The sequence below is a fragment of the Argopecten irradians genome, chromosome 3 (assembly GCF_041381155.1).
Source record: "Argopecten irradians isolate NY chromosome 3, Ai_NY, whole genome shotgun sequence".
In the NCBI taxonomy this organism is placed as follows: Eukaryota; Metazoa; Mollusca; class Bivalvia; order Pectinida; family Pectinidae; genus Argopecten; species Argopecten irradians.
Genome location: NC_091136.1, coordinates 41823904 through 41848761, shown reverse-complemented (window position 1 = coordinate 41848761; position 24858 = coordinate 41823904). Strand labels below are relative to the sequence as shown.

General features: G+C 34.5%; 1 protein-coding gene across 1 annotated transcript in view; it reads right to left on the bottom strand.

Moving 5' to 3' along the window:
- LOC138319678 (girdin-like) overlaps nt 1–24858 on the bottom strand; it is a 66340-nt gene that overhangs the window by 30443 nt on the left and 11039 nt on the right. The window contains exons 4-13 of the mRNA XM_069262825.1: nt 10922–10991; nt 7609–7751; nt 6722–6841; nt 6347–6507; nt 4525–4606; nt 3981–4052; nt 3656–3742; nt 3213–3359; nt 2584–2719; nt 690–2077 (exon numbers count right to left, since the gene is read on the bottom strand). Coding sequence (XP_069118926.1) covers nt 690–2077; nt 2584–2719; nt 3213–3359; nt 3656–3742; nt 3981–4052; nt 4525–4606; nt 6347–6507; nt 6722–6841; nt 7609–7751; nt 10922–10991 — 2406 coding nt within the window. The remainder of the gene's footprint in view (nt 1–689; nt 2078–2583; nt 2720–3212; nt 3360–3655; nt 3743–3980; nt 4053–4524; nt 4607–6346; nt 6508–6721; nt 6842–7608; nt 7752–10921; nt 10992–24858) is intronic.

Below are 24858 nucleotides of genomic sequence, written 5' to 3'. Positions count from 1 at the left end.
AAGACGGGATTCACAATAGAGTTATCTCCCCTAATATGTATACTTTTTATACAATCACTGCAGAATTTTCTGTTACAATATAGCCTAGATGTCAATACTTTTAGTTTTAAAATCATTAACAATGTTTAATTAATATATATTTTACCAGAAAAATAGCAATTTAAGATTGATAGGATTATTTGTGTTGTTATTTTTCAAACTAATAAAATAATTTATTCATAAATTCAAACTTCAGAAAAGGGGGTATTAATCAAATCGCGGTCATTCAAATGCTTGAAGAGCTTGGGGCACTGTCATAACTCAAGCGTCTGTATGAAAAATCATGATCTATCTCCCTTTCCACGAGTCTACATATCAATAAAGGCAATTAAAATATATATACAGACTGTTAGTTTCTTATAAGAAATGTAAATCCATTTATCTTTGAGGATGTAATTATAATATTTATTTCTTGAGTACATATGTGTCGGATACTTCAAAGCTGCTCTAGATCTAGATCTATTGGCAGTTAAGTTAAATTATGAAATGTCCTGTACAATCAAATCGAATAGATATGAATTCAATAAAAATTATTGGAGTGTTTAATTTTTAGTGATTCAAAGTCACCGTTACACTGAAAATATTTGCTGCTAATTTTAAACTTTAGGCACACTGAAGTACCAATAACTCTGAGAGAGTCAACACCTTACCTCACGAAGAGTTGCCAGTGTGCGCTTGGTGATAATGGCTTGTTGTAGTAACTCTTTGTTCTCTTTTTCATTTTCCTTTACATTTGCTAGAGTGTCTTTTTGTCTGTCAATCTGTTGTTTTAAGCTACGATTTGTCCGTTCTAATCCACTGTGTTTTGAGGAAAGGTCATCAAGTTCAGAATCCTTTAGCTCAATTGACTGTTTTAATCGTTTTTTCTCTTTCGTTAACACCGAATTGTCTTTGGCAAGTCTCAACACTTCACTATCCAGTTCTCCATTGGCTTTCTCCAACTCCTGGAGACGTTTTGTTGACGCTTTAAAAGCATCTACACTTTTTTGTAATTTTTCATTTTCTATTTCCATGTCGGTGTTGTCATGCTCCAATTGTTGTAACCGTTTGGTAGTCATTTCTAGTGACTTCTGTAGTCGTTGGTTTTCATTGTCTAAGTCCAGCAAATCTAACTCCATCTGTTCATGCTTGACTTGCTGACTTCGCTGCACCTCTATCGTTTTACGAAGCTGTTGGATTTCACGGTTTAATGAATCTTTATCATTCTCTACCTCTACAAGTTTGGAGGAAGAATTTCGGAGAGAGTCTAAATTTCGTTGCAGTTTCTGATTTTCTACATTCAAATTAATGTGTTCTTTTTCAAGCTGGTCCATTTTTTGTAAAGCACTTTGAAGAGACTCAACATTTTTCTTAAGTTTTCTATTTTCGACTTCCAAATCAGAATTTTCCTGTTCAATTTCCTCGAATTTATCACAAGTTAACTTAAGAGTTTGCACAGTTTTATGTAAATCTAGATTTTCTTTCTCCAGATTCGCACTATCTGTTTCTAATTCTGACAACTTATCGGAACTTTGCTTTATTTTATTGTAAGATTTTTGCAATTGTCTGTTTTCGAATTCTATTTTGGACAGTAATTGGTTTTTTGCTGTCACTGTCTCATGCATACGTTTGTTTTCCCGTTCGAGATCTTTGAGCCTTGCATCATTAGTTTGTTCACTTCGCGCTCTTACAATCTCTACTGTACTTGTTAAGTTCTCATTCTCACGCTCTAATTCTCGAACCTGTCTATCAGCACTTTCCTTCACCGTTTCTAATGTTTGTGATAACTGTTCTTTTTCATGCTGGAACTCTTCAAGTTTTTGTTCCAGTTCAATTTGTGTCTCTGACATTTCACGACTTGACTCCTGAAGTTTCTCAACTTTCTTGGCCAGTCGTTGGTTTTCCTTCTCCAGTTCTAAAGTCAGTGTTGTATTTTCTATTAGAGCGCTTTCTCTTGCCTCTTCCAGTTTCTGCTGTAAACGTTGATTTTCTAACTCCAGTCTCAGAATCTTGGCGTTGGTCGTTTCATTAAGTTGATTTGATAATGATCCTCCCATACCTGAGTAAGTCCAAATTAGTTCGGATTATCAACAACATTTAAACCATCTGAGACTTCTAATCAAAAAAGCAGGTTACACTGAGCATTGTATTATCAATCAACATTTAAAAATTTTAATATTAACCTCTAAATCCCCTATCCCCAACCCCCTGAGAATTCCCCGCCGCCTCCTGCCCCCAGGGGAAACCAGAGAGTAAAATCACCACAAAACAGAACTCTTAAATTAGATAACAAAATCATTTGGTTTACAGTAGAAAAGAGTCCTTGATAGGTAGGTTGCTCTCAAAATTTTCTTCCTTTTTTTTTCATTTTACAAGTTCTGTTCCTCTTCCCCCCAAAACATGCTGATATTTACTTTAACTAAACAGGGCCAAAATTTATACAAGTTCATGCAAATGCATAGTGACATAAGGCTCGATTCGTGTAGGTTTGAAAAATTAAGTATCCTTTAAATTTTTTTTTTTTAAATCATTGTTTATACATGACCATATAATACTTTTCACTACCTGCTATCCTTAGACGTGCAGACTCCAGTTCCTTTTCGATATTGGTACTCTCATTCATGTTTGTCTTTTTCTCAAACTGTAGGTTTGCGTTTTCCTCTGTCAGTATCTGTATCTTCTGTCGATCTGTGTCTCGTTCCTGTAACAAAGTCCATAATTTATATATTTTCTATTGATGCACTTTTTTTTCAGTTTTGAAATGAGATGCTAATTAAGTGAGATTCGATTTTTACAAAAAGAATGACTATAGAAGAGGAGAGAGCAGCTGAGAAAAAAACCAAGATCACTAGCCCTATTATACCTAGCTACCTCCCAGTGAAGTTACCTCCCCTTACCCCATCCTTGTATCACTTGTCCGAATATTTATCTTGAAATATTTTGTTTATTGTATAACTCGACATTCCCCTCCCTTTTTATCCAATGCTATATCCTTGCCTGGAATATTTTTACCTCATTCCTGTGAACCTACACATGATCAGGGCAAACAACTAGCAAGTCAATTAGTGTACATTCAGTCTAATGCATATTACAGAGTTAATATATACCTTGTCGGCAGATAATGATCATAACGTTTTCCACAAGGGTAGATAACTCTGTAATATGTAAATACAGAACATGGTATAATATCTCACCTTGGCCAGTTCCTCCACCTGTTGTCTGTAGCGTCCGAGCTCGTTTTCCAGGGCGATTACAGTCTCCACACGTTTGTGACAGCTATCGAGTTGTTCCTGGAGCATATTCTTTGTTTCTATTAGGATAGCATTGTCCTCTCGTAGTTCCTGTATACATTAATGATCACAAGTAAAGAAAGTTGTAAAATGTCAAGTCTTAGAAGTACAAAACCCACCATGTTTTACAAAGCCCCTCAAAATTGTTGCATTGATGACAAATAATGAATATGTTATGTTTTTGTTTTTATATCAGAGGGACAGATAGTGTGTTGAAATATAATTTAATGAATAATAAATATGATTCAAATCATTTAAATGTAGACATGATGTGACTATACAATATTTTAGTACTTCACATGCTAGAAATCAATCTTAATAACAACCAATTAAGAGTATAAACTTACATCTACTCGTGACTTGTAGAACTCCATTTCATTTAATTTCTCCTTCATTTTTGTGATTTCAGTCTCGTAGCTTTTCACTTTCCCAAACTGTAACAGAAAAAAAATAAAGAGTTATTTCCCTTGAGTCATAAATACATAAATAATGAATGCTTTAAAAATTGCAAAAAACACTATTTCATTTCCAAACTATAATGAGTGGATAAACATTATATTGTATGATGTGATCAATATATTTAGTGTAAATTGTTTTCTCTCAAAATATGAATTTACAGTAGACATAGCAGAATCTAAAGACTAGAATTCCTTTTGTCTGCAAACAACTGACCTTTTCTCTGAGAATGTCTAGCTCATCTCTGAGTGAGCGTGCTGACCGGGCATCCTGTATCAGTTCCACATTCTGTAAAGATCAATAGCCAAGATCAGAAAATGTTGTTAACTTTGCTTATAATTTCAATAATATTGAGGTTATGTAGACCAGGAACCCAATAACACCAGAGTTGAGCTCATACTCAAAAACAACTCAATATTTCAAAATGTTTATTTGTACTCCAAAAATGTGATTGCTATTTCATGATTAAAGTAATTTGAAGAAAGCCAAATTGATTTAGAAATTTAAGTTAGAGCTTGCATTGTTCCAACAGCAAGTATTAATCACAAGGTCTTGTTATTTTCTAAGAAACTATAGCTAAGCTAGAAGTTATTGTTAAGATTTTTGAATGGGGCAACATGTATAAAAGTATATATTTCTTACTTCTGGTGAAGTTTGCAAAGATATGCTATAATTGTCATCCCATGGGGTGACAGAGCCCTGAACATTTTTGAAGAAGAAGAAACAAATTGTGAATGATAGGAAAATGACTAGGTCTCACCTCGTTCCGTAGCTTGGCCACAATAATCTTGTTTTCCTCCTGATCATCCTTCAGGTCTGTGATAAGTTCCTGTTTGTCTTCCCTACAACATTTAACACCATCATAGTAATTACTGTTCCCAATATTTGTCTTCCCTACAACATTTAACACCATCATTGTAATTACTGTTCCCAATATTTGTCTTCCCTACAACATTTAACACCATCATTGTAATTACTGTTCCCAATATTTGTCTTCCCTACAACATTTAACACCATCATTGTAATTACTGTTCCCAATATTTGTCTTCCCTACAACATTTAACACCATCATTGTAATTACTGTTCCCAATATTTGTCTTCCCTACAACATTTAACACCATCATTGTAATTACTGTTCCCCATATTTGTCTTCCCTACAACATTTAACACCATCATTGTAATTACTGTTCATATTTGTCTTCCCTACAACATTTAACACCATCATTGTAATTACTGTTCCCATATATTTGTCTTCCACAATTTAACCCATCATTGTAATTACTGTTCCCAATATTTGTCTTCCCTACAACATTTAACACCATCATTGTAATTACTGTTCCCAATATTTGTCTTCCCTACAACATTTAACTCCTACCATCCATTTGTAATTACTGTTCCCAATATTTGTCTTCCCTACAACATTTAACACCATCATTGTAATTACTGTTCCCCATATTTGTCTTCCCTACAACATTTAACACCATCATTGTAATTACTGTTCCCAATATTTGTCTTCCCTACAACATTTAACACCATCATTGTAATTACTGTTCCCATATTTGTCTTCCCACAACATTTAACACCATCATTGTAATTACTGTTCCCCATATTTGTCTTCCCTACAACATTTAACACCATCATTGTAATTACTGTTCCCCATATTTGTCTTCCCTACAACATTTAACACCATCATTGTAATTACTGTTCCCCATATTTGTCTTCCCTACAACATTTAACACCATCATTGTAATTACTGTTCCCCATATTTGTCTTCCCTACAACATTTAACACCATCATTGTAATTACTGTTCCCCATATTTGTCTTTCCTACAACATTTAACACCATCATTGTAATTACTGTTCCCAATATTTGTCTTCCCTACAACATTTAACACCATCATTGTAATTACTGTTCCCAATATTTGTCTTCCCTACAACATTTAACACCATCATTGTAATTACTGTTCCCAATATTTGTCTTCCCTACAACATTTAACACCATCATTGTAATTACTGTTCCCAATTTCCCACAACATTTAACACCATTTTGTAATTTACTGTTCCCATATTTGTCTTCCTACAACATTTAACACCATCATTGTAATTACTGTTCCCATATTTGTCTTCCCCTACAACATTTAACACCATCATTGTAATTACTGTTACTCCCACCATATATTTGTCTTCCCTACAACATTTAACACCATCATTGTAATTACTGTTCCCCATATTTGTCTTCCCTACAACATTTAACACCATCATTGTAATTACTGCATTTACATATTGCATAGTTATAGGTAGCTATTGATTGTTACATATTGTTTTGATGAGTTTAACTTTATATTTTTCAGAGGAAGCAACAATTTTAGCTCACAAAGCAATGTTATCACAATCCATGACTATACACAAGGAATATGACTCTATAATATGCAAAAATTGGTCAAAAAAGTGTCAGGCTGTTGCTTAAGATTTTCTGTATTTGTCTGATTCTAATAGGATTCTTGAATATTGCACCGTTGACTACGTTGATGGAGCGATGGGATACAACACTAATGTGTAACCATGTCAAACTAAACACTTACAGTTCCTGACGTAACTTCCGTATCTTAGCCTTAGCGTCCGCCAGTTCGACCGCTGTATGATGTTTGTCGGGACTGGCCGTCGGGGGCGTCACATTGAGCTGGGGGGGTTCTTGTACCTGTGACTGATAGAAGTCACGCTCCTGAGCTATCTCATTAGTTACCTGGTCAAATACAAAGAAAGACAAATTAGGATTTTCTAATTCATGAACAATTTCTGCTAATAACATTTCTTACATTTAAGGAATGCATAATTATGTAAATCTACTCCGCAAAACAAGCGAAGGTAAAAAAAATGACTAGACAATAAACAACTAAAAGATTTTCTATTTTCCAGACAAATTAGCCATATATAGATGGAATGTAGTATTAACCAACCTCCACGATATCATCACGCTCCCGTAGAACTCTCGTCAAGTGATTGAACATCTTCTCTGTGTATGTCTCCAGATGTTCCGTCGGCTCCATTGACAACACACACTCGGTGTCATCCGTGACCTGTAGTGAAAAATACAGAAAAAATGAAAACATCACCATCATAAATCTAACTTCTGAAGGTCTGAAACAAGGACATTTTTAAATTAAGTGTCAAATATCAGTTGAAGCCAACCTGTTTACACAATATAGAGTGAGAAAATCATTGAAATATAAAAATGAAGATTGTGGACACCTTGTGGTAAACCTCAGCCATATGTATAACCAGACACCCAAACATTAGGGTCAAACATCCCTTGTGTAATTGAAAACAAGTCTGACCTTTGTACAGACAATAACTGCACACGGCACCCTTCGTAATTGAAAACGACCACAAAGAATTCTACCATGAACTTCTATCAAGAAAACTGAGAAGCATTATAACTCTATACAACATAGAATCTCAGATATATAAAAGGAAAGGAAAATATCTAAAGAGGTCTGAAACTTCCATAAAAAATCAAATGATACAAATGTACAGTCACAAACCAAAAGGATTCAGATTATTCTAGAAATACAAGTAAAGGCTTTGTTTCAACAGAAGGATGTTTTCTCAAAATTCTGAATATAGAGTAATATATATGTAGTTTTTGCTTCTCCAAACGTTGGCAAATATATTATACTTTATAGGATAACTTTATAGGATACTTTATAGGATGAAATATTCATAATTCACATGGAAATTTCAATACCAAATTTTAACTATAAAGATTTCTGAAGAAACACTTTAACAATAATTCATTTACCTCTACAGATTTAATTCACTTGAGGTTTATTTTAATACAATTTACCTCTTTGATGTGTTCCACGATAGCATGTTGGACATCGACATCGAGACGTTTGATGCCATCAATGAATTCCTCCTTTCGCTCACACTGGACCGCACATCCCAGGATGAGGAGAATGGCCTTCTTTACCTCCTGGAAACTACTATCTGTAATACAAATACAAAAACACTTTGAAATACATCTTAATTTCAGTATTGTTTGGTGAGATACAATGTTGATGGTAGTGGTGGTGGTAACAGTAGGGGTGCTCTAATTATAACAAGATACTTTGCTCATATCACATAACACATATACTCTGTCAAAAGGGCACTAAAAGGCTAAAACATATGTCATGTGAAAGGTGCAGGTGACTAAATGGCAGCTCCAGATGTTAAAACTGATGCTTCTGATTGAAAGCAGAAAGACATTGGCTTAATGTTTATTAAAGACAAAATAAAACAGATATTTTAACTGCTTTTCAACAGCAATGCTGTAGTTATAATATGTAATACTATAAACCAAGTTTCTTTTGCACGTGATTTACCTTCACGATCAAAGTAAATATGTGATTTACCTTCACGATCAAAGTAAAATATATGATTTACCTTCAGGATCAAAATAAATATGCAATTTACCTTCAGTATCAAAGTAAAAATGCAATTTACCTTCACAATCAAAGTAAATATGTGATTTACCTTCACGATCAAAGTAAAATATATGATTTACCTTCAGGATCAAAATAAATATGTGATTTACCTTCACAATCAAAGTAAAAATGTGATTTACCTTCACGATCAAAGTAAATATGTGATTCACCTTCACGATCAAAGTCAATATGTGATATACCTTCACAATCAAAGCAAATAAGTGATTTACCTTCATGATCAAAGTAAATACTGGGGTATGTGATTTACCTTCACGATCAAAGTAAATATGCGATTTACCTTCATGATCAAAGTAAATAAAAGTTTACCTCTGTGAATCAATAATTACTTTATTAGCCATATTGGAATGTTTTTAATTGGTTAATCTGCGAAATAAATGTTCATACAATTGGATTTTAAATGGAAATCATGAAATTTGTAACCACGAAATAAAGCTGGTTTACATTAGTATATAAAATACTGTTATTCTATAGAAGTCATTGAATACCAATTACTAGTGAGGATGTTCATTTTTTGGTATAAAATTAGGACAGTTAATTATCCATCAGGAATTCCTTAACGTCCATGAAGCATTAAGCTATGACATCATATAAATCTGCAAACCTTCAATCCTGTACAGGTGACTATTATAGCTATTGAAGTCTATTGAAGTCAATTACCTTTAAATACATGTACTAACAATAACTATCACTAGCTATCACAAGCTCTAAATCTGTGTTCAGTGTTAACTAGACTCTATTGATAGTCAGAACACAAGACGAAGTCACTAGTAATGAAATTACTCAGCTGTTCATAATTACACTAATCCTCTCATTCCTCGGTTTCGATTACAACAAGATAATATCTGAAATTTCAAAATCACTCATTTTCTGCTTTTTAAGCAAAACACTTTGTGTATAGAATTGAACATCGAAGCGAGAGTAAGTTAAGATTACAATGAAGAATGGACATCATCACACAATGTCTCGGGTTTTCCTTTTGATATCACTGATTATGATCTTTGTGTTTACATGTTGAGGTACCAACGACATTATAGAAACCAATTAGGATGAATTAGTGTCAGCTGAAAATGGGCAGATAATCACTCTGAAATAATAGCTAGGTTTACTAGTAATAGAGTATTGCTATTTATATTATATATGTGAAATTATATTTTCAAATACTCTTAACATGTCAAAATTGTCGATGGCATCAATTAATAATTTACTGTGAATTAAAATAAATACTACATTTTAAAGACAAAAATTTAGGCCAAATTTTCACAAAAACTTTTGAAAATTTTTATTTCCTTCATAGTAATGTCAAAAATACAATTACTAATATATAAGAAAGGCACCAGATTCCTTTATATTTTGGTAAAGGAGCTGAGCAGATACATGAGCAGCTGTAGTTCCTTGATGATCAGACGACACAGCTTGTGGTTGCCAGGGAGTGAGAGATACCCTCCCACCAGGCATCTCAATAGACCTCAGTTTGACTTTAAATTCCAATCATTTCTATACCAATATGCTAATAATGCCCTCTAATAGGCACAGCACCTGGCCTGAGGCATACCTGGTTTACAAATAATTGCTTGATCAGTCATTCTTAGCTAGTAAATACAAAATTCAAGTGATTCATACATAAGGAAACACAATTATATCTTTACACTTTATGTGTAAGGCTTCACCAACTGAGAAACGAATGAGATAAAACAATTTCATCAGAACAATTTGGTATCATTAAAAATTTCATCAGAACAATTTGGTATCATTAGGAACATGGAAAACAATATACAGAATACAACTAAATGAAGTTTACTATTCATTCCTCTGTATGGACACCAAATGGTGTTCAGGTATTCCATCTTTCTATATTGAAGAGTTTCCTTGTGAGTTGGTTGTGGCATCGTATTTTTCAGAGAAAGCAATGAAAATTTCGCTGGACACAAAATAGTGACGTCAATAAGATAACTCTGTAATATGCAAAGACGGAATTGGTGTGACATAGAATTTTTTATAACAGACAGGTGTACAAGCTATAGTTAACCTTTTGTCTACCATTGATGTAGGTAAGGAGAACCTTACATATACTTCAGTAACTATTAGTAGTACTGTACATGTACTGAATTGTCTAGGCCAGTATAGAACTATATCTAGTCGTTCTGTTTACAAACAAGTCTAACTAAACACAGGAACAAACACACACACCTCATTTAAGTGGGTAGTACTCTGATAACTTACAACGTCTGTGTACATAAGATATCATCTGATTGGCTCAACATTCCATCTTATACAACACACCTCCATTGATTAACTCAAGTTATACTGTATAGAAATTCTCCAAACCATCAACACTGGTGAAAATCTCAACTTCTTTTCTTAAAATGGTATTATCTCTATTCCGTTACAACATTGATATACTGATTATGACATCATGTTCGATTTCTATTGTACTTCTAGTGATTGGTCATTTCCAGGGTGTAGACTTCACGGATATTGTTTTCGTATCTTTTAAATGTTTTCAGATGAGATCAACAATGTTTTTATTGTGAATTATTACATTTTGGAAATAGATTGTTTTATGACACATTTCCTTTTTCTGGATGTCGACTGATATAATACCAATGTGTTATTATATGACTTACCTTTTCTGAATGTTGACAAATGGGACCAATGTATTTTGTGACTTACCATTTTCTGGATGTCGACAGATGAGACCAACGTTTGGTGGTTTAAGTATCAGTAACTGTTGTAACACTTCCTAAAACACAAAAAATAAAAACAAATTATACAGACTGCTAATACAACACAGGCGAATACAACAATGATATCTAAATGTAATATTCCATTCTTTCTGTTTGATATTTGGTTTGTCAAAAAAACCTTACTTTCATAAATGTCATTCTTACCAAGGTTTACTTATAATCTGCAACTTCCTCTGTATAAAGACCACCTGCTTAATAAGCCCAATTTCTAGGGGTCCTAATTGGCCAATTTCAACACACATTGACAATATGCAAAAAGACCACTTAACTTGCTATAAAGACCACACATTTTAAAACAGGCTTGCATAGATCCATCATTTATAAATATCAATTTCAAAATCCATTTGTGCTTATAGTTATCATTATTTGCTTGTTTAATGCTGTTTTACAGTTTTTATATATTTATTATGCTGTAATGAATGACAGGAACATTATGTACGGTATTCCAGATCACAGGAAAATGAAGGATTAACATGTTTTTACCATGTTTGGTATCACACCTATTTTCTTGACCCTTTAATAAAATCTGACGTCAAGAATTCATACAAATATATCAACCCTACCCATAAGTTACATGTGAAATGTAACTATTACACTTCTGAAATAATATTTCCAAACCAAATAATTGTTTACTATACATACAAATATATATTTAAAACCTCTTGACCTTTACATCAGTTTACTGTTTGTGACTCGGGTGGGGCTCAAGTTTCCTGGCTAAAATAAACTTGAACCTAACACCTCGAGGCAGTGAAAAATCAAAGATAATCACTTTGGCTATTTTTCCTTGGTTTTTGATTCACTGTATCGCTGATCTCCTTAAGTTAAAGATTAAATAATGTTCGTTTAAACTTTCAAAGCAAAAGGCACTTGACCATTGCACAGAAAACGGATCGAAATCATGGTTGTTTCAGCGAGACAAAGCCACCAAAACATTGTTGTTAATTGGATCAACGTAAGTCAGACAATATTACTGGTCTTGTAAGAGGATTATCTCCCTTTGTGGAACTCCTAACAAGCGAGATTAGGGAGAGCTTCTTACTCAGTGTTAAATATTTGTATATCGGTGTGTTGGTAAAGGAATGTAAAGTTTATTTGTGATATTTACATAATGAGTACAAACTACCCTGACAGAGGGCACTCACGCCAAACACTTAATTTTCGACTTGATCTCATGCATTCTCTCTCCATTGTCCTTAGAGAACAGAACGGTCAGACACACTGACCATTGTTTTGTTTGACTGACCCGAATATAACCAGCATACCACTTCCTCTAGATCAAATGTTTGATACAGTGGTCTATATACATATAATACCGCGCCTTTGACGAAGCCGTTTACGTCAACTGAAATAACGGAAATTTATAACCCATACACTAGGTTCAAATAAGTACAAGTTAAATGTATATAGATTTAAATATTAGTTGGGTCAAATTTACCAATTCAACAATAATCCCACTTCCCTTACAAAAAAATCCTCAGTTCATTTGTATAGAGGTAGGTAATTTGTTCTTTTTCTAGATGAAAGCTAGTTCAGACAGGAACCCTACAGCACGCATTTCGATAATTCTTGTCCAAATCCGACACCATTTCATTTCATTCTGATCAATAAATGCCTGTATGGCCCAGAGGAAGGGACAATAAGGTTTAAGCTATGATAACAGATAACATACAAATCAGACTGATAATATACTGTTACTTTTAATAAACTTGGACCAGTGTCCGTAAATGTTTGTGGAAGGCCACATAATAGTTAAGGTCATACCAAGGTGGGTAGATTTAACAATTTCTTGACCTGTGGGTCCATCATGGAAATGGACTTAACACCATTTTATAGCAATCAAACAACTCTTACACTCGCCTGAGTTATCAATGTGTAAGAAAAAATAAGAAACAACTGCACAGTGGTGATACCTGAATAATGATGTCTATAAACTCGGACACAAATCACCAACAGACTACATCAGCTTCTTTTTTCTCCTCCCTTCTTTTTCAGAAACACTCAACCCACCCACCGACCTTTACTTTTCTTTTTGGTATCAAAAGACCAGCTAGTTAGCAGAAAGAGATTCCTGTTATTTTTTGTGCGGCTTATATACCAGAAACAGATTCCTGTGGGTTTTTTTGTGAGACCGATATACCAGAAAGAGATTCCTGTTATTTTTTGTGAGGCTGATATACCAGAGAGAGATTTCTGTTATTTTTTGTGAGACCGATATACCAGAAAGAGATTCCTGTTATTTTTTGTGAGGCTGATATACCAGAGAGAGATTTCTGTTATTTTTTGTGAGGCTAATATACCAGAGAGGGATTCCGTGTATTTTTTGTGAGACTGATATACCAGCCAGAGAGAGATTCCTATTATTTTTTGTGAGACTGATATACCAGAGAGAGATTCCTTTTATTTTTTGTGAGACTGATATACCAGAGAGAGAGATTCCTGCTATTTTTTGTGAGACTGATATACTAGAGAGAGATTCCTGTTATTTTTGTGAGGCTGATATACCAGAAAGAGATTCTTGTTATTTTTTGTGAGACTGATATACCAGAAAGAGATTCCTGTTATTTTTTGTGAGACTGATATACCAGAGAGAGATTCCTGTTATTTTTTGTGAGACTGATATACCAGAGAGAGATTCCTGTTATTTTTTGTTAGGCTGATATACCAGAGAGAGATTCCTGGGTTTTTTTTGTGAGACTGATATACCAGAAAGAGATTCCTGTTATTTTTTGTTAGGCTGATATACCAGAGAGAGATTCCTGGGTTTTTTTTGTGAGACTGATATACCAGAAAGAGATTCCTGTTATTTTTTGTTAGGCTGATATACCAGAGAGAGATTCCTGGGTTTTTTTTGTGAGACTGATATACCAGAAAGAGATTCCTGTTATTTTTTGTTAGGCTGATATACCAGAGAGAGATTCCTGGGTTTTTTTTGTGAGACTGATATACCAGAAAGAGATTCCTGTTATTTTTTGTGAGACTGATATACCAGAGAGAGATTCCTGTTATTTTTTGTGAGACTGATATACCAGAGAGAGATTCCTGATTTTTTGTGAGGTTGATATACCAGAGAGAGATTCCTGGTTTTTTTTGTGAGGTTGATATACCAACAAGAGATTCCAGAGAGAGATTCCTGGTTTTTTTTGTGAGGTTGATATACCAACAAGTGCACTAAGTCAAGGGTAATATCTAATGAGGAGCCAATTTATCTTTTTGTAAATATCTCACTCTGCACCCTCCCTTATCATATAGATACTGTAGCTATATAAATAGCTACATCTATACTAAATCTCCCTCCCCTATCTTACAGATAACTATATACATACCCTATTCCCCCTATCTTATACCCAACCCCAAACACCCTCCCCTATGTCTAATAGATAGACATACTCTCCACCCTCTTTCCTATTAATCATTCCCCAACCTTCATTCATCCCCTCAGATATTAACTGACCAGTTCTGTATTTATCATACCTATAGCCGTATAGCCCTCCCCTGTATTTACCATACCTATTCAGTATTGATGATATTCATCTCTTACTATTCCTCTCAGATAATCCCCACAGATATTGATAAAGACCCATGTTGTACTTCCCTAGCTCTAATCACCTTTTAATTAGATATAAGATATGTTCCGGACTTTCCAGTTTCCATTATTTTCATTGGCTAATTAAACAGTCATAATGAGGTCGATATTTAGCATACCAACTCATGCTTCCATTTTTTTTTTTTTAAATACTGTACAGAGTCAACATTCCCATTGTGACGTAACGACCGACATCACAATATTGGGTCATTCTTTATGTATTTCTTTAATATTTGATAAAAAAGTGAAATTTTTCTATAACTGATAAATACCACCTTACATTTATATCATTAGACGAGACCAATGACCAATGCAAGTTCATATAGATATGTGTACAACCAAGTTCCCCAATGGAGATAGCACACAACACAGGGACCTGGCACGACTTTTTTTTAAACACAATTGGTTCTATATATATATTATAGTATCAAGGGTATGAACTCGGCGGTCGAGAAAAACGGACCTATTTTTTTAAAACCATGATTATTTTAATAAATGGGTTCTATACAACATTGACTGATATCTTACCTTAAAGAAAAATAATTTATCTTCCCATTGAGTGCTTGATGAACAAAATTGGCCAAGTATTGACGAAGTAATTGCTTGATGAATCGGGAAATTTACGAAAACTATGCTAGGTAGACATTTCCCAGTCCGGTCGAAAAGTCGTCTCGGCTCTAATGGGTACCTCAAAAACCAAGCCAAAATCACAAAATCTACGCTTGTGGCGCTAAACACTACCCATAACTGTGTTCATCCACAATCTCCTTTGGAGGTGTCATGGCCCGTACTCTGCTGAAACTCCATTTAAACATCGTGTAGCTCACGTACTTTAACCGACTTCTCGACTTTACATATCGTGACTACATTATGCAAATTATGTTATGTTGTGCTTGTCGGTAAACTCGAGAAGCGTTCCGAAGAACAAATGAACATGGCTGACGGTTAAAGTACGTGAGCTACACAATGTTTAAATGGAGTTTCAGCAGAGTACGGGCCATGACACCTCCAAAGGAGATTGTGGATAACACAGTTATGGGTAGTGTTTAGCGCCACAAGCGTAGATTTTGTGATTTTGGCTTGGTTTTTGAGGTACCCATTAGAGCCGAGATTTATGTTATGTTGTGCTTGTCGGTAAACTCGAGAAGCGTTCCGAAGAACAAATGAACATGGCGGTGACGGTTAAAGTAAGTGAGCTACACGATGTTTAAATGGAGTTTCAACAAAGTACGGGCCATGACACCTCCAAAGAAGATTATGGATGAACACAGTTATGGGTAGTGTTTAGCGCCACAAGCGTAGATTTTGTGATTTTGGCTTGGTTTTTGAGGTACCCATTAGAGCCGAGACGACATTTCGACCGGACAGGGAAATGTCTACCTAGCATATTTTTCGTAAATTTCCCGATTCATCAAGCCATAACATCGTCAATACTTGGCCAATTTTGTTCATCAAGCACTCAATGGAAAGATAAATTATTTCTCTTTAAAATAAGTTATCCGTCAATGTTGTATAGAACCCATTTATTAAAATAATCACGGTTTGAAAAAAATAGGTCCGTTTTTCTCGACGCCGAGTTCATACCCTTGATACTATAATATATGTATGTATACCATTGGTCAAAAAAAATTCGTGCCAGGTCCCTGTGGCACACAATTGGTTCTTAATACTGGATATATCCCTATCAGATACTATTGGAGTTTACACTAACAAATTATACCCTAAGGAGTGAGAAATCATGTCTATCAACACACATCATTTGTTACAATAAACAGTCTACAATCTTTGGCCCAACTGTTGGCTCCCACCCATCATGGCTATTGTAACCATTTCTCATCTGGACACTTTGGTTGCAATACTGGGTTGGTTTGAAGGTGGTGGAAGGTCAGTTCCAATTCAAGTACAGAGAGAAAGATCCCTATGTGTACAGCCAGTACCTAACCTTTGTTCTTCTGGTGGTGCACCTTGACCAATCAGCAACTCTAGTTAATCCTCATTCAACCAATGATAAGAATTGTAACATACTTCTTTGAACAACCTCAGGGCATGACCCTTATGAATTAGTATGAATACAGCATGAATGCATGTTGATGTCTAAAACAGTTTTATCCATGTAGTTAAACAAATTCCCAAAGCATATTTAGTGTATGATTGTTTTTAGAGCATTTCAGATCCAGCCGGTGATCCCAGGGTTAATATGGTTCCTTTACAAGTATTTTTATTGACACTCAACAACACATTCACCACTGTGACTTTACAATTGTACTTGAAATGTATGGTGTCTTTTTGTGTCTGTTTTCACTAGCCTTTCTATACAGGCTATTTAAAAATTTCTCACAGCATGTTCAAGGTCAATAAAGGTCAAATCTCTGCTTTGAAATGACAATCAATTGTTGCAGGACTTCTTTTACTGCCTGCATGGCTACACATAACTAAGAAGGGGTCACTGGGTGATATACGTAGGATGCTTAGAATAGTTTGCACACCTGTATCTGTTACAAACTGAAAAGCTCTCAAAAATTGGCAAAAGCACTAGATATGTTTCAGATAAAGTTTTCAATGGATTTTGAAAGTCACATGATATGCAAGTATTCCAGTAATATGAATGTTATATGACATCTGCATGGCTACAATAAAACAAACATTAAATCTATTCCGAAATTCTATTTTGAAATCCTAGTCTTTGCCCATTTCAAAGCATTTTAGACACGTTGGGTAATTTATAATAGACAGATCTGCCACCCCAGCCAACCTGAGAGCATGCAGCAAAGTGATAAGGCCATGTAGATATGGGCCTGACCTTCTATTACCCATTATACTGTGATTATGTCCCCTGTCATCCCTGGTCTAGAACCTGTAATGGCTAGTTAAGTGTCCAGTCATTACAGGCCAATAATGGCCAGACAGCTTGACCATCAAAAGGTCACTGCTCAAGGTTAGCAACTAGCCAGAATCTGGTGGTCACTAACACAGACTGACCATGCACTCTGATACTGCAGAGACTGATTGTAACCAGCTGTGTGAAAACACAAGGAGATACTGGGATGGCCCAGGGGATGGAGGATATAAATTATAACTAGCTATAGAGAGAAGAAGCTTCCAAATAGTTTCTGGTGTACCAAAGAGGGTTCCTTACTGGTATAATATTATAATCTAGTTATGGTGAAGGTATAGGTGTCTGTATTTGATTATCAATCAAATCTGACCTGACTCTAACCCAACTCTGCCAGCTGCAATAATAAAACATGTACTTTTCTAGTATCAAGCGAAGACCAGTGTAAGAACTTCTGTGAAATAGTTCAGCTAGCAGCATTCCGTTTTTTTCCCTAAGGTATATATAATTAGTTTCTATACATTTTAACAAAAGTGTATGCGACACATGATTCAACATTGACTCATTGTCTAGACATTTATTGTATAAATATGGATGTATCATTATATTAAACATGACTTGACCATGAACAAATTAATATGTAATTTCATAAAGTTTAAGCAATGCAACTTACAAGATGCATGATACAAGAAGCTTTATTTAACGTTGTATATTATAAACATATAACATAAGCACAGTAACGCTATTTCTGTGACAAACACAACAAAGTCAACATGAAATATTAATAATATTTATTATACAAGCTAACCGATACTTACATTATATATATATCATTGGCTTCTTTGGTAAAATATTTCACATCCAGTGTATATAACAATAATGACAATAAAAAAGCTAACTGAGTTTTATAACATCTATGTATAATTCATTTTTCACAAAAAATAATACGGGCAGCCACTTGAAAGTCATGATATACACGTGCATATCAAAAGTTCTCCAATACTTTTAAATGACATATGTATCAAATTACTTGTAAACGTTTCTGTTATAATTTGCGTGCCCCTGTGTTTTGGCTGAGGTGACCAAGATTGCATTTTAAGGTCTCTGAATAGCAGTTGAGACTGCTTGTTTTACACGTGTTCATAGAAATTTAACTATCGAAAAACAGATATATCTAGATTTAATATCCCGTTAAAAGTTACATAATATCAGACCACGATTTAGAGCATCGTGGGTAGCGATACTCCCCGATAGGCCAAGGACGTCTCCTTGCAGGCGGTGTATTGGATTTGCAAATTATTTAGTCTAGATGAAATAAATGATTATTCTAATTTCTGGTTTATGTAAATAATGAATGTTCTTGCAATATTTCCAACGTTGGACATTTTTATTTTGCTATAATTAATATCGATGCTGCTATCTTTTGTGCAATGAGATGAGATGAGGAGGTTTTGCCGAGTCATCTCGGTTTTCCCTGTCGACACCAAAATAAAACTTGTATTGTAAGATAGTGACCGTGTATTCTGTTTATCCTTCAACTTTTTCATTATACATACAGAAGATGGTATTCAAAACAAAAGCAAATTGCCTGTTATTTACACGATTTTGCTCAAAGCGAAATGCTTCTTTGATGATCAAAAAAAGATGCATTCACTAAACCGAATGAGTGTGTACTCCATTTTACTACCGTGGGATATTTGTAAGCGAGGTCATTCCGGTGATTGTGACGTCACTGTTTGGCGGGACTGACTGCCGTTTCATTCTGTCCTACTAAAAGTGACGTCACTGGAATGTTCGGGATCAAGTCATCAAGTTTAGAAATCGAATCAAACAAAAGAAATTAAACATCTATTTACTGACATCGTAATGTTTTCCTATTGCAACTATTACAGGAAATTCTTATTATCCGGTATCAAGTTCTGTGCCCGACTAATGTCGATATTAGAGCTGAAAATGCATTGTTTCTTGATATTGTTCCGCTTCTTTTGTTGACTTTAAATTCATAAAATGAACTTAACCAGCGAAGGGCGTCAGAACGCTTATTTTCAACGGGAATAAACACCGAATAAAAAATTTGATTTTCCCCAAAAATAAGTAAGTTACACTACATTAATTTTGCTAGAACACTTAAAAATCATTCTGATTTCAGAACAATTGGAATTATGAAGATACCTCTTACAGTATTTTTATTATCATTATTATACATAATGTAAGTTAATTATTAACTTATCTCTATATCATGATCATTTTATTTATTAAATAGTGAACTCTTTATTCAAATAATGTTTGTGCATATTTAATCTACCACTATTATTTTAGAATCTCACAGCAGTTTTAAAAGCAGACTATATGCCATTGGGATGCTAATTATCACACAAAAAGTACAGGAGCATTGAAGCCTATCATATTCCCTTCTACCCATGTCCCCCTCCCAGAACAGGTGTGAGGTCATGCTTGGTCGACCTTGTCTCCCGTTCACTGTCCACCAGTTCCAGTCTACTGAACCCACTACCTATATCCAGTGAACGATCAATAACTACGGCACTTAATGGTGGTATTGTACACACTGTTGATCGTAGCATGTTTTGTAAACTCAAAATTTATACAGCATTTCTATACATTTAATTAAAATCCTTAGCTTTATCAAACAACATTTTCTGATTATGCAAGATTTCAACTGCCTGCTGATATGCTTAGCTCAAAACAGACCTTCCTTTTTATTGAGTAAAAGGTCCATAGGGCTTACTTTTTTTATCATCTACCAGGTATTATGCATATGTTTGAGCTGCGTAGCTCATATTTAGTGAGCAGGCAATTACCAACTAAACAATGGATTTCGATCCAATCAGAGTTTATTGGTGACCGCAGAAGAATGATTGATAGAAACATCTGTTCAATCTGCTTTGTTCTTGGAAACTCTTAGCAAGTCTCTAGACCTGGCAAACACCATGGATTCTAAAAATAAAAATCTATCAGACATCAAGTGAAATTACAGAGTAGAAGTCCATATATTTATGGAAAGAGTCTTGCAAATTAGGGTAATGGTTATCATAAAGAAATTTGACCAAACAAGAAATCCTTCAAGTTTATCAAGACCAGGATCAATATTTCTTCGGTCAAGATCTGAACATTTCACATAAACAACAGATGTCCACCAATGAAAGTCCAGCCAGAACAACATAACTACTGCACTTCATGTTAATTTAATTTTCAAGCTTCATATGCATGAGCTTTAGATAAATCATTTAAAAATTGATTGTTCAATGGTTTGACAGAAGCTTGAGGGAGGATGTTGTTTTTACAGACACACACACAAGACAAGCATGGCTGCTGTCACCATGACAACTGTAGTTGTGTAGTGATGGATGATGACTGGTTATGTGATCGACAGCTGCGATTGTTTTAAACAGGCAGACAGAAAAACCGATTAGGCCCAAAGTTTTCTTGTTTTATGTTAAAATGTGCAGAGACAATCAGAAGTTGATATTTTGGAAAACTGCAACATTGGGCTGTATCCAAAACAGCAAAATCTTCGACTAATTTTTATAAAGAATCCAATTAAGTAAAATAATGATCCTTATTTCTCAGACTGAAACGGCATCAGGACATAAAAACATATATATATCGTATGATGACTAACATTTATATATTGGATCATCACATTGGATATTGGAAAAGTTTTGGTGTCAGAAAAGAACAAGTAAACCCTATTAAAATTGAAAAGGCCCATAACTCTGATGATAATGGGGGACTTCTATTTGTTTCTGCAGGCTACACGATACCATTCATGCAGATTAAATTTGGTCCAACATTCGCTATCAATGACTGATGGAAATAGCCTTAGCCGTAAAACAAACACCTTTTTCGAATAGAAAAAGATTCACATACTAAAAGAAATGGCAGTACTTATAAAGGTTGAACTATCATACAGCCATGAGAAATGGCCCTATACAATATTGGGTAGAAAACATTCCTGATCCACAGACCAAATACACATATAACGAGCCTATACTGGCCAACGAGCCATACAAAATCCAAATTACACCTTAAATCTCAATAATTCCCCGAGTAGTATCAATTCAACAGATTATAGTATAAGGTTTTCAATAACGGCCTCGGTCGACCGTTATAAAGTCCTTAGTCGTCGTGCTGTACCCAGTAAAACTGTATATGTGTGCAGGTACATTGCCTTGTATAAGTATTTGTGACCAGTCATGTGCACTACTATTGGACATTGGAATAGCTACTCCAATTTAACACTGTATAAATAACGTATTTACAATCCTGTAAAGCTGATTGGGTATTGGTATTTAATTTGTAGCCATGTTTACAATGGAGAGCACACATTCCATAAATTACTCCCAAATGCCTCCACAATATATTTACCTCTACTAGAAATAACGCTCACTTTTAAGCCCACCTTTTTTGTTTACATTATCTTTGAAATATTTTTCCTTTGATTAGCAGATTAGCGTTTATTTACAATATAGTGGAAAAGTTTAGACGCATTACAAATCAAGTCCTGAAATTAGTTTCACATTCCATGATTTAAGGTTACAATATTCTTATAACATGTTGTTATCTGTTCAAACTTATCTTTTTGTCTATGAAAATTCTTTGAATCACCTAATTGATAACGAAGAAATGTCTTCTTAAAGTTACACTGCATGCTGGTCATAGACTAGTTTATTAGCCTGAACCCTCCATCTCAAAGGAAGCTAAGAGCTCTAATAATTTGTCTGTCCAATTTTGATATTTATTTCCACTGTATTCTATCATGAAAATCGCATAAGGAATTTTAAAGGTTTTTATGACCTCATTGAGGTTTCTGTTAAAACTAGGAGGTTTATTTATATAGTTTTTTACTCTGCAGTACCATGTATTTGATTTGTAATAGTTTGAGGTCTTTTTTTTCATCTTGCTCAAGAAGATATTGAGTTGCCTCCAGTACATTTTAGCTATACCCCAGATACAAACATTGGTCTCTAGACCACAATGTGACAATCTTTTAAGTCTCTTTAACAATGCTTTGGACAGATAACAGAATCAGAGATCTGGTGTGAGTAATCCGATACCTGTCTATAAATAGCTATGTTGATTTCGGCACGGATATTCCAGATAAAGTAGAATTTCCAGGTGTAATCCAGCACGAGGATTTACAGTGAATGCCAAAAACTGACAAATCTATTTCTAGTTTTACATATAAATTATGTTTATAATTTGACATTTCTCCAATTAATGTTTCTTTGGGCTGTGTTCAGCTGTTGACACTCGCGTCTGGTCCTGTAGAATTGTAGATATATGTCTGTCGTTTCCCACGATAGAGGTTCTTGTTTTAATCATAGGTTTGAGGACTAGGGGATACATAATTCAGACATGTGATAGGAAATATCCACCTGACCACCAATAGTAGTTTGAATATGTTGATTCCTCAGACAGTATAAAATCATGTGAGGTAAAGATTTGAAGGTATACAACAGATAACCAGTAATTTTCTGCCAGTGACAGCCTTAGTCTATCTCTCCATGGAATTATATGTAAAACAACAGGCATTGTATACCCCTATATACACACAGATTAACCCGCGTCGTAATCACCACAACTATACACATGAACTACAATGTCCCCAATAATACTCAATACAAAGTCGCCAATATCCAATACAATGTCGCGAATACCTTACAGAATGCCACAAATATTGATGTCAGAAATATCGCTGTGTTAATGAGACTTAAATACAGACAGAGTTTTGTGTTCCTATCTGCCATTATGTAAAGGTACAAATTGTATATCCTGACCCAGATACAAAGGCACAAATTGAATCTCGACCTAGCCCAGGTATGTTATCCTACACAGATGGAGGTAAATACCTCAGTGGCAGAAACCTGCCTGTACATGCCACACCAGCACCACAATAAATAAATCAGTTATTAATATTTTGTGGAGCGTTTGTTACACTTTCAGTTTCATTCTTATCTCCCCTTTCTGAAATTGATTATGAGTCCACTTGACTATGAACCACTTGAGTAAAACGTTATAAATAATTCACACATAAACTGATGTTGTGTGTTTGATTAGGGTTATAAACAAAGTCCAATTTCCATCTCAAAGATATGGTGGAATAAAGATTTAAAGGATTGCAGACCACAGGGATTGTTGGCATTTTACGAGGCTAGCAGGTAAAAGAGCCATCAATCTGTCCTACAACTACATCTTACCTGATAGTCAATTTAATTATTCAGGACTTACTGATACCCTAGGTATATACCAAACCAGAAATATATGTCTAATAATTTTACACCAGTATACATTTGATTTGGGTGATTAGGGTTAAGTTCTATTAACAGCTAGGGTCATTTATGGAGAGCATCATCTGTGTCAGGGAACAGAACCTAGAGCCTTCCTCACAGGGGCCAGTTCTTAACTGAAGACCAAAAGTGAGGCAATGTCAAAGGGTATGAAGAATAAAGACACCAGTCAGTTAGGAAGAACAGAAAAGATACGATCCTGAATAAAGTCACTAATTACAATCATGCAATAGGACAGCAATTCTAACACCTACCTGCAGGGCAAATTTGTATGTCCATAAGATGAAAACATGAAAATGGGACTATAAACTTCTAAGTGCATAAAGAAGAGAAAATTTGGGTAATGTTTGACCACTTCTTTCCAAACATATGAATATATATTAATATATATGTAATGATATTGAAGCTACAAAATATCAAAAGGAATTTGAAAGCAGTGCGAACCTTGTAAGAAAGTATGTTGACATGATATTTATCACTAATACTGATGTCAAACTGTCAAATGACAATATATCCAGCTGTGATATGATATTAGCCCCGATCACTGATTCCTATGTATTTTGCTTGGGAGATAAAACATGTCCATATAGTAGGCAGCAGGAATACAAAGAACACAAGTATAGATAATACTCCTTAGAATACACTTCACAAGTGCACAGCAACCACATTTCTCTGTGAACGTGCATAATGTGAAATTCTTGATCCTGAAAAAATGTATTATATAGATAGTAATAGGTACTGGTTATACAGATGATAAACTTATGTATACCTATATAGTGTACAAATATGATAAAGGCACATTAATGAATATTATACCATTACATAATTAAATTATGTTGGGTATTTTATTGGAATTGAGAACTGAGGAATGTTCAAATTTACAATTATTAAATCATTAAAATTCTAATCTATGTACCAATGATGAAATTAATCACTTTATAATTGCAATACATAGGGAACCCTAAAGGTATAGGATAGGAACTCAGAGTGATTTACTTTAATGATCTACAGGTACCTTAGTGAGTATGTGCCAATTGTCATTGATCAATAAACACAAATTAGTTGATTATATCAGGATGATATGGCATAAATATAAATGATTCTGAACTGACTTTTGAAAAGATTTTGCAATAACT